We start from the raw sequence: 12,687 nt of genomic DNA, 5'->3' as shown, positions 1-12,687 counted from the left end.
TCTATGTACGTAAGACACTTAACTTTGGTGATCTGCTGGGAACCGTGTCTTAACGATCAGTCCACTGCGGGACTTTACATAAGTATTTCAGAAAATGTGTCAATGTATATTTGTTATAAAAATTCCGTTTGTTTTTATACATTCCTTTTAATATTTGTCTAATTTAGCTTTTTTAATCGATGTTTTTTTTTTTTCATTTTGAAGTGTATGTTGGATATGAGTATGGTTCGTGTCCGAAAATCATTTGGGAAGTTCAAACAACGCAAGTGAGTGGACATGATATGAGCGTATCTGATATCGGAGGATGGAATTTGGACATACACCACAAGTACAACTTTCATGAAGGTACGTAATTTATCCTTTTTTATAAAAAAAAAAGAAATTATGTGAATCTTTCATCCTCCTATCGGTAAAATGGTTTATTATCAAATGATTTCGTTAATATTTTAACTCTTTTCTCACGGCTGGTACAATTTATGATCCAGGATAGCAGATTCTATCATGTGACGTAGGGAAAAGGTTAATATTAATTTTAACTAATTATTTGTATTTATTTATTTTGATAAAAACAGCTTAGTAAGAAACATTTTTGAATAAAATTGAAATTTCTCAGTTAAATATTCTATTTTAGTTTATATACCTATGCAACCTTATCTTACTTTACTACGCCTTTAAATTATTTAGATTCTGTTTGGTTATTTGATAAAGGTACTAAGTTCCTCACCCCCTAAAAATTTCTCCAGTTAAGTTAAATGAGGGTTAAGAAGTCGAGTGTGGTCTGATGAGTTACGTTTTTAATAATGCCAAACACGACTATTTTCATTTTATCAGTTTGACATTTATTTCTCGAAATACCTCCATTTAAAAGTAAGGTTAATGAGGCTACAGAATGTTCTCATTATGAAAGTTTTATAATGAGGTTAAATCTGCTAACTAAACTTCAAACGCCTGGGAATGAAATTGAGGTGTTCTGTCAAAACCAAAAAAGCACTAAAAATAGAGATTCTCTCATTTATTATTTTGACCTTCCTCGCCCTAGGGAATAAGTTTGGTGTTCGAAGTTTGGTATCATTAACAACATAATTCACACGCGTGTTTAAAAGTTTGTTAATCTGATGCATGAGACTCGAAATACTTATAACCATTTCATTCTTATTTACAATTTTGTTAAAATGTCATTCATACATCATATAAATCTACAATGCATTTTACGACATTTAATGTGTAAAATGTGATTTTAAATTAAAATATTTTGTTCGCAATTCTTAAATAAAGCGAAATGAAATGAAATAAAAGAAATGGAACAAAACCAAGTAAAACAAGACGAAAAAAGTTTAAAAATAACTATTCCAATTATTCATTGAAGAGTTGCAAGTTAAATTTTACTATATAAATAAATCATTGTCTTTTATCTAAACAAGCTTTAAAATATGAAAATTCCCTGCTTTAAAAGAAAATAACTATTTTTTTTTTAAACTTAATGATCCTCTAACTGCTGTTTTATGAAAAATCGCTGTATTAAAAGTGCTTTATTATAAACTCAGAAAAATTTTAATTTGTATTTCCGAATGTCTTAATAACATTCTACTCTCTACTATTTTCTATTAAACCTTTTTAAACTTCTCTAGTTTAAACTGTTTACTCTGTTGAAGTTTGGAAGGAATCCAAATCTTAACTCCTAAAATTAATCTGTTCCACTGACTTTAATTGCACCCGAATTTCACTAGAGTTAATTAAAGTAGAAAAATCTAGATCAGGTAATTTATCGTTTAGCAGTATTTTTCTCCAGTTTAATTCTTTTATAGGAAAAATATCAAATGCACAGTAATATAATTAAATAAAATATTTTACTGGGTTTGTTTTGATTACAAACATAATTAGTATCTCCAAAATATTCGTAGTTTAATTTACGATAAATTAATTTCTATTTATCGTTTGCTTTCGAAATAATTAAATAAGTTTGAAATTAAATTATACATATACATTTCTGTGCCAAGGTAAAATTGCACAGCAGCGTAGTTGATTCATTCAGAATCATTACAAGCCTTTCACTACTTGGGAATTAAGTCGAAATAATTGAATTAATATACTATGTGAATAAGATCATGAAAATGGGAGCACTTTCAACTGATGATAACTGTCTTTAAATAAACAAAGCATTTTTTGATAAATAAATGCGTATCCTAGTAACATGCTGTCTCTAAATCACTATTTTTAAAAAAACTGTAAGTGAATCAAATTTATAATTATTAAAAAAATTATTGTGAACTGTAAGGAATCAAATTTAGTGAATGGTCCAGTAATGTTAATAGTTGTATATCACTTTGGTAAAGGTCTAAAATATTTATTAATTATAATTATTTCTCACCTAAACTGGAAATGTTGATATTAAGCTTCTGTGAAGAATAAATGATAAAATATTTCTGCTGTAATATATTATGTGGATGAGATCATGAAAATGAGAATACTTTCATTTGCTGATAACTGTTTTTAACTAAGCGAGAAAAAAATTATAAATAAATAAATGCATATCCAAGTAACATGTTGTCGCCAAATAATTTTTTTTTAAAAATCATAATGAACTGAAGGGAATTAAATTTAGAATTATTAGAAAAACTATAGTGAACTGTAAAGAATCAAATTTTAGTGAATGCTGGCATGGTTCAATAAATGGTAACATTCGTATATGACTGTGGTGAACATCTGAAATATTTATTAAATAAAATTATTTCACACGTAAACTGTCAAGTGAGGATGTTCAACTTGCACGAAGAATGCATGATAAAATATGTGTGCTAATTTTTCAATTTGTTTTAGTAAATTATTTGTTATGTTACATGCAAATTAATTATAAATTACTGGTTATTCTCTGGGGTAAACTATTTTTCTCTAATATTATTCTTTCTTGGAATAGAATATCATGTGTGAAGCAATATAATTTATAAAAATATTAAAAATATTCTATCATTTTCTGCTTTACTTAAAAACATAATTAGTATCACTGTCACTAAACTATTAATAGTTTAAATTATAATAAATTAGTTTTTATATATATTTTGCTTTTGAAGTAACTAAAATTTAAAATTTAATTGTGTTTAAACCTTTCGGTACTAAAGTAAAATTTATCATCAGCTTATTTCATAAACACAAAATTATTATATGAATTTCGCTATTTGAAAATAAATTCAAATTAAATTAATAACTGTATTATGCAAATGAGAATAACTTTAACTGATGAAAAATATTACTGAATAAAGTATTGAGTTTTTGACTAAATTATATGTATATTCAAATAAAAAAATGCATTTATTCTAAAATATATTTATTCTTCAGAACTTGATAAAAAAATAGTTAAAACTACAGGAATATATTTACATTTACCGTGTTTTGTCTATAAGGAAAGCAAAATGCTCAGTAATTTTCATCAAAGAGCTTTGATAATGATTTCGTTAAAATAAGCAATAAAATGTGGTTTTATATGTGAAAAATTTAGAAAATGTGGTAAAATTTGGTAATTTTATCATAATTCCTCAGAGCATGGCATAAAAATAATTTATTCAGTTAAATTTACAATTCAGATTTGTATTTTTTACTAAATGTGATGTAATAGGAACTATAAACTTGAAAACCAGAATTTTTGGTAAATTGATACTATACAAACAGTGGTCGAAAAAACTACATTTTCTTTGTAGTTAACTACAATTACAACTACTTAATTACAAATATAGTTAAATGCAACTACTTTTTTTACATGTAGCGAGTCCAAACTACTTTCGGAATGTTGTCACTAGGAGATATTAAGCAATTTTAATTCATGTTTACAAGAAATAGTTTTTATTCTAAAGCACTTTTCTTACGAATTTGATCTTTAAACTTTCAAACTCTATGATTTTCTCGACAGTGATTTAAGAAATGCTCGGAAATTATCAAGTATTTGTGATTTACGTGATGAATGCTTTTTTACAGGGCTCGAAAAACAGCCCGTCCGCCCGTCCTCGACGGTCAAAAATTCTCCTCGGACAACGAATTTCTCGAATACGACGTCCGCGCGGACGGCCATTTTCCCGTTAATGTTCGTGATACATTTTCAATTTTTGTTATCTGACAAGAGTCTTGTAAGTTAGAAGGCAGCAAAATGACCCACAATACAGCAACATACTGCGCATATATTGATGTTTTCTCTGTCTAGGAATACTGCAGCGGTTGAAAGGGGCTTTGCAGCAATAAACTTACAAAAAAAAAAAAAACACAATACGTACTGGTCTTAAACAAGAAGCTTTAAAAGCAGCTATGAACATCTACCTAAATGGAAAACCCCTTTCAGATTTCTGTTCAGAAACCTCTGTAAATCATTGGCTTGATTGTGGAACTGGCAAGCGTCATATTTGATTCATTTAAAAAACTCAGTACCTTCGGATAACTTGACATTCCAGATAACTTGACCCTTGTCATTTAAATTATTTCATAAAAGAAATACTAGGTTACTATTAGTAACCTATACTAGGTAACTAAGTATAGGTTACTAACCTATATATAACCTATATACTATATAGGTTAGTAACCTATATTAGTAACCTAACCTATACTATAACCTATACTAACCTAGTAACCTATACTAGTAGTAAAAGAAATACTAGGTTACTATTAGTAACCTAGTATTTCTTTTACTACTGTATAATGTAATCCTAGTAACGACTAATTCATTTTGCAATTTATATAAATGTTTGTAATAAATAGGAGAAAATTATATTTTTATTTATTTAAAAGCGACGGGTTAGTTTCAACGGAGGACGGGTGCACTGTTAGACGAGCCGTCCTCGGGGACGGGAAAAATTTCTGAGTTTTTTCGAGCCCTGCTTTTTTATACCCTCTAAGAAATAGTGCAGAGTGCAAAAAACAAAAATCCTGACCACCCTAAATAATTTTTGATCTAATGATAGGATGTTCACGTTTTAACTCAATCTTAATGGTTTTGAGGGGGTGACCTCAAATATGCTAATTAATTAAAAGCTGACGATATTTTAAGTTACGAAATCACACACAAAGACGAACTTTACAGTCCCTATGAAATCAAATTTTAAAACGTCAGATATTTTAAAATTCTCGGGAACAACTCAACCGATTTCGCACCGATTTTTCCTAGCAACAGACGTAGATCTCAGCCACAGAGGCATTCTCAATGCGTACGTTGACGGGATCACGAAGGATTTACACTTTGTTCCTTTATTTAATTAACATTAAAAGACAGGAACCGGTGCAAACTACCATTTGGTGCATCGCACTACTCACTACACTACTTCTTTTAAAAAGTAGCGCACTACACTACAAACTACGGGAAAAAAGTAGCATATACAGTAGTTTCGCTACTTGTAGCACGCTACTTTCGACCACTGTATACGAACGGAAAAATTAGCAAATAAATTATTCAAACAACGTATACTGTGGCATTATAAACCAGAATAATGGATGTTTTTACTATAACATCTTATTACCATAGGGTACTGTAATTTTACCGGATTTTCTCTTACTAGTGGGCTGCGCCCCCTGTTCGCTGACGCTCGTCAACCCCCAAAAAATGCTCCGCAATCTTATATGTTTTGCTTCGCAAACCAAGCTCGCTTCGCACTCTACTAACTCAGGTACATTGCAAATGCACAAAATTCTAAGAATTCAAAACAATCATTCAAATCCATAGAAAAACTTTTTTTAAAAAAAATTACATCTTTTCAGTAAATACTAAGTCATTAAAATAAATTTGAATTCAAATAAATGACATGTAATTCGTTAAACCTATTAGAAATGGACTATAGTATAATTCGTGATATAAATCAAAAATCGTCAAATAAATTCGCAACATATAAATTCGTGTAAAAAAGCGCTTTCGACAAAATACTAAACAAACACTATCGACAAACACTACTCACTTCTGCCTAGCTTAATAGTATGAGATTGCCGCAGCTGATGCTCTCTGGTTATTTCAGTTTCCGTTTTTAAAAACGCTATATGTTGAGCCACCTCATCTAGATTTGGCATGTGACATTTTTAGCAGCAATCATTGGTCGATTCCACCGTGTAAGAGAAATAGTAACGCAAACAAAACAAAGCAAACGTTGAAAACGTTGAGCCAAAATTTGGGAGCCACGTAAGAGAATTATATATATATTAGATGTGTGACAATTCCGCATTACTTTAAGTTATAAAATGTAATAATATTAATTTTAACTGCTAAAATTACTGAATGCTAGCATTCTCTAATCTTTCAAAAGTCGCTTTTAAAAATATTCAAAATGCCTGTTCAAAATCATTATTTTGCAATAACACTTGTTAATGCAGTCATTCAGTATACAATAGTGGAGAATACCAAATATAATATATTTCATTCAAAAACATTATTTCTCATATAAAGTGGTAAATGTTAACATTTAATATACAAGGTGAATGCTGGATTGCTTGTTAGTACTTGTTTGTACACGTAGGGAAAAAATCTATTTAAATTACAATATTCTATGGTGATGACATTTCTGGTAGAAAAAAACCATAATTCCGGAGAAGAAAATATATATATATATATATATATATATATATATGTGTGTGTGTATACAGTATTTAAACATTTACTGAACAGTAACAGTTTCCTTTCGTAAGATAGCGGTTTACCAGATATTCTGATTTTCAAAATTATGGTTCTCGTTCCCACACATATACTAAAAAATACAAAATAAAAAATAAATTTAACCGAATAAATTATCTTTATGTTATGCTCCAAAGTTTCGTAATAAAATCACCAAATTTTACCACACTTACCAAATTTTATAACACATTATGAAATTATATTTTATTGTTAATTTTAACAAATTAATTACCACAGCTTTTCTGCAAAAATTACTGAGCTGTTTGGTCTTACAATATTTGTTGTTATTGTGGTATTATATTTTTTAATTATTTCACAATATTTTCATTAGTTATTCAGTTAGATAAATCATATTATTCCTTGCTCACAGCAGTTCATATCTATATTTATATATGTAAGTGGAAAATAACAATAATAAAGTTTTTATTAATCTATACAATACAAAACTGCAAATTAATATTTGCATAAATAATATTTTAGGAGATGTATTAAGCCAAAAAGAATAAAATGACAGAAACAAACTAATAATTTTCATTTTCAGTTGCAAGAACTTCAGCACTTAAAACGCAAATTCATCATATATTTCGTCCCCTAGGTGATTTTTAAATATAAACTATCTATAACTGGGCTATCCATTACATACAATTAAAATATAACAACAGTTTAGGAATAAATACAAGATGCATGCCGTCAATTTTTCTGAAAGTGAGCATACTAAAAGCAAAAATCATTTGTTTAAATCAAATACAAGAAGAATTATTATTTCGAAAGTGTAACAGTGTATACTTTTGATTAATGTAAAAACAGTTTTTTTGTTCATTTTAGTGTCATAATTTGATGTTAAAATTCAGCTTTTAGAACAACGTTATAAAAACAGCTCATTAAGAAACTAATCTAGAAAAAAGTTTAGATTTTAAATTATTAAAGCTAAGTCCAAATATATTTTTAAACAGAAAACGAATAAATCATATCTACGTCTTATAAAAATCAATTATCCAGTAATTGAATAAGCTTAAAAGTTTATAATCTAGCATTCAAACGAAGTTTCTCTGCAAAGTATTTAAATAAAAAAGCTACTGGTCTTAGTAATATCTTATCCAATAATAGAACAAGTGATAATTTCCTTCAAGAAAAACATTTGATTTAGTTTCTTACAATAAGAAATTTAAATCAAAAAGTCTTACTTCTTACTTCGCATTGTAACAATTTAAAAATTAAAGATACCATTAAATTTCGGTTTTTACAATACGGAACCTGAATCAAAACAGATTCTCCCCTAAACTCAATGACCCAGTAATAAAGACCAACGTTATCTGGTGCCAAAATTATTCTATTTGAAATTCACAAAACCAAATGAGCAGCAATAAAATCGCTCCATGGACAGTCATGCATATAGTGCATTATGCATTAGAATGCAGAACTTAATATTCAAAAATTCTGAGTTGATAAAATCATAAATGTCTTTGGAGTTTTGTCACTGAATTTAATCATTCCATGGGAAACAGGTAGTTCTAGCATTGTCAATGATGTTTAATATCGTCAATAATTCATAACAACAGATTATGCGTAAAATTTAAAATTTATCGAAGTGGGAGGTGCGTTTTCAGCATAATGTTTAAATTATTTTGACTTCGACTAACATTTCGACTTCAATTGCTACATAAAATGAAATGATATATGAATCAAAAGTTAAATTTAACATAAATGCAGATCTTTCAAAAATTCATTATATGCAATCATTTTGAATTCCAAGTGCTAACTTCAATTAAGACAAAAAAGTACGTTAGGGAAAATATGATAACTAACCATATTACACAGTATTTTAATTAGATTTTTTTAAAAACTGACGATTATTCTAATATAATTTTAAACAATAGCATGTTTATAACGCTGAAGAACTTGATGCCATATATTACATCAGTCAACAGGTTTTTTAATATTAATCACTCCTATCCTTTTGAATATCACTGTTTTTAATGACATACATCATAATCATTACATGTTTTGAAATAACTTCTTGAATTTCACATTTTAGTTTAATGAGTTCATGTAAGTATCTTTAATTTTAAGTATTCTGTCATCTTGAATATGAAGTAATATGCTTTAGTTCTAATCAAGTAAAAAAATGAATCTAGATAATTTGTATTCAAACCATTCTTAGTTTATATTTGACATCAAGTGCACGCTGAGAAAAAAAGTATGGTAAAATTATCAGAATATGGTAAAATGTAAAGTGTTTCTGTCTTTACGGGAACACAAAAAATCTGTGCAATTTTTACCGAAACACTCTGGTAATGAATTTGGGTAAATTAACAACAAAATAAGGCTTTAGAATCTGTAATAAAGTTTAGAAATTGAGGTAAAAAATTTGATAATTCTATTGTGATATCTTTGAACACGTAATAAAAACCATTTATTTGGTTAAATTTAATTTTCCGTTTTGTATTGTTTACTAAACATGTGGTACTCTATTTCTGAGAACTAGAATTTCCGAAAATCATTTGGCTTATGAGCGTTAACACGGTAAATCATAATTAACGGATGCATTAGATAATCCGTTAACATACCAAATAAAGAATTGACGTACCGTATATTTCAGTTTTTATTACCAGAATTATAGGGGACTTACCAGAAATGTCATTGCCATACATTTCAGCACCTTTGACAGAATTTTTTCTTCCATGAACTATTCAACAAAACTAAGCTTTTTTTGTGCTACTAGCTATTCAATGCAATTTACAGCCAATAAAACTATTAGCTATAAATTATTAAAAACTAACATAAAAATGAAACTGAAAAAAATAAAACTATTAAAAAAAGGAAACTATAAAAAAAATAAAACTATAACTATAAAAAATGTAACGATAAAAATTAACTATAAAATAAACAATCTAAAAATACTTGTTCTTACAAGGCAGTTAACAGGAAACCTTTTTTGTTATGAAATTATATAATTACTGTGTCTACTTCGAAGTAATTATAAAGTTATAAATTACAAAAAAGTAAAGGTTTTTACTCAGAATAATATGGTGTAATATGGTTATGATGTATGGTGTATATGGTTATGATATATTGTGTATAACCCCGACAGAGAGAACTGTTTTCTGTTTTACAATTCTCGTCTTCAAAATCAATAATTATTTTTGCGTTTTAAGAAGCTCAATATAAAAGAAAAATTTAAATTTGTAAATCAGAAGGAAAAAAACTCAGCCGCCGAAAAAAATAAAACTAATGACCAAATAAAATTAATCAACTCCATAGCTCTGTAATTTTGAGCCCGATCCAATAGACAAAGGAACGCCTGGATTAATCATTGAGACAAACTGGCCTTCTGATGGAACATGATGAATAAAACCGAGAAAACCTCCCACTGTTAGCTCGAAGGGAAGGAGATTCGAACCTATGATCTTTCTACCACTGAGGGTATTTTACATCAGCCCTGTGGTCGATGCGAGCCTGTGGCAGATTTCGGGCCACCATCCACGACTGGAATTTGAACCTGGGTTACCTAATTGAGAGGTGTATGTTAAATCCTCTCAAAAACCGCAGCTCAAAATTAGTCAGTTGTGGTTAATCTAACACAATTAAAATTAATAAAACACAAACGCTAGATTTTAAGAATCTCTATCACAAAAATGGACCTGAATCACTCTTCAAATAAGACGCCTTCATACGTAACAACAAGGTACAAAAAATTTGACTGATATTTTATAAATATTTTAATCTTCCAGAAAGAAACCACGGTTTCTATACTCTAAAAATGTGTCCGGGTACAAGTTAAAAATTTAGAATGCTTTTATAAAACGTTTTCTCACAAATAAATTGTGCTAATCGTTTTAAGCCTTCCAATGAATCAACAAACTCAAAGGTTATCGAAAAAGAATTAATCATGAGAATTACTGAAGGCTTCGTCATTATGCCTCATTATGTGCATTGAGAGAGGATTTTAATTATCAAATTCAAATGCAAAAACTAAACTTTTTTTCAGTCCTTTATCTCCGATACAATAGTTTGACATTAAATAAACATGATTTTTGCTATATCATGTCATTTGTCACAATTTTTATACATTAACAGTGGTTGCTAAACACTGGCCACTTCTATGTTTTAGGACTTTTAATTAACAGATTTGTCGTCTTCAAGTTATTTTTGAGCATGTAGATAGTTCAAATGTTCTTAAGAAGCATATTTGCATTCATTTGTTCAATTACTATTTATTCAATTTTTAGAACAAATTTTAAAGGCGTTTTTTTATAATACATTTATTTTATATTTGACAAACGCAATTTTTTTTACATAATAACATTTAAAATAGTTTTTTTCGATATTTATAAGGCAACTCAGAAACATAGTTGAGGCTTTTAAGAAATCGTAGTAAAATGACAGGCTGTTCTACTTTTTTGGAAATAATTAATCATACTTCTGAACATTTTTAAACGTTTTTATTAATCGTACACCTTGGAAAAAATTATTCATATGTTTTTGATTAATTATGCGTTGGGATTACTTACGAAGTTTGAACATATTTCAAAACAATATAGGACTTTAAGTATTCCATTATTTTCAAGTGATTTTACTCTATTCGAAAGAAAAATCTACTTTAGTCTAGAGAAATTGCAATATTAGTCACATTCAATGTAGCTAATAATGTAAGGCAAAGTTTTATACGGAAAACACAGAAAAAATTATAAATTTATCAACCTATTTTTCTTAAATCTTTCAATTATGATGTTCTTACGACTCGTGTACGCACTTTTGAACGGTACTTTTGTACGATAATATTCAAACACAAAACAAGAATATCAACCAACAAAAAAAAGCTTCTATAAATTAATAAAAATTATAAATTGCAATTTTGAAAAGCATTTTGTCTTATTTATTATTATGTATTTTAACTAAACATTAAGTATTTTAAACTAAACCAATTTTAATATTAAATCCATTTATAGATAATAATTGTGTGATTTCAGATCAAGTAATTAAATGTATTTTATGTTAAAAACTAAAATACGATTAAATTGTTAATAAGATAGCTTTTATATAAGATGAAACATTTTATGGTTATACCAACCAAATTTGCATCCGAATTATTTCAATTAAATTCATAAGATTTCTAGTAATTTTCCGACTTAAATTCATTAATTTTGAAACATATTTATGTATACTAATATGCTAAATTGCTATCTTAATAACGCAATTAATTAAAACCAAACATTCAGAAGGTCGACACTTACTATTTACCCTCAAACATGTATAAATGTATTAAATTTTAAGCTAATGTAACGATACAGAGATATTTAATTAAATTTTCCTCTTCTCCAATTCAAAGACAAATGAAGTAAGGAATTAAAGAGTAAAGCAGCAATATTAATTTAGAAATCAATTTTAAGTTTTCTCATACTTGTGATTCTGTGCTAGACAGAGGTGAAATATAAATAATCAAAGAGGGTTATTTAAAGTCAACTTAATTACAAAGAAAAAAGATGAGTATTTTAATAATTTTAATGAAATCATTAAAATACTCATCACACGAAGTAAATTTTATGCGTTTTTTAAAATTTCCTCAATGGAGTCTGTCTAAAACATAATATAAAATTCTCATCCTGTCATGGATCCCGAAATGATCACTGATTTAAGAAGTGAAATTAAAAAAACTTTAAAAAAAATTTGAAAAATTAGTTAAGGATGTGTCGCGTTCTGCTAAACATACCATTTTGTTTGTTCTCAAGAAGTTTAAAAATTTAAAATTTGTGCCTATGTTCGTTTACATATGGTTGTTCTAGATGTTAGTCATCTGTTGCAATCCTTGAAATGCAACAGATGATTTCCATCTGTTGCATTTCGAGGATTAATTTCGGAAGATCAATAACAGGGGAAACTCTTTCACCCCCACGGAGAATCAGTGAAGATGGGCCGTTGGAAAGATGGAAAAATAGTTACTACATGTATACATTTTCGTTTTTCTGAGAATCAGCTTTAATGGGCAAATGCAATCAATAGTTTTTGAACTAGCAATCGAATTGTACTTCTTTTGCTATATCACACTAATTAAACAT

The 12,687-nt window shown here is 28.1% G+C and overlaps 1 protein-coding gene across 1 annotated transcript in view; it reads left to right on the top strand.

The window, feature by feature from the left end:
- Window positions 1–12,687, top strand: part of LOC107455277 (teneurin-m-like) — a 445,997-nt gene that overhangs the window by 378,255 nt on the left and 55,055 nt on the right. Inside the window, exon 21 of the mRNA XM_016072782.3 lies at window positions 205–345. Coding sequence (XP_015928268.1) covers window positions 205–345 — 141 coding nt within the window. The remainder of the gene's footprint in view (window positions 1–204; window positions 346–12,687) is intronic.

Source organism: Parasteatoda tepidariorum, chromosome 4 (assembly GCF_043381705.1).
Source record: "Parasteatoda tepidariorum isolate YZ-2023 chromosome 4, CAS_Ptep_4.0, whole genome shotgun sequence".
NCBI lineage: Eukaryota > Metazoa > Arthropoda > Arachnida > Araneae > Theridiidae > Parasteatoda > Parasteatoda tepidariorum.
The sequence above is the reverse complement of the archived record's forward strand: the minus strand, read 5'-3'. Positions and strand labels throughout refer to the sequence as shown.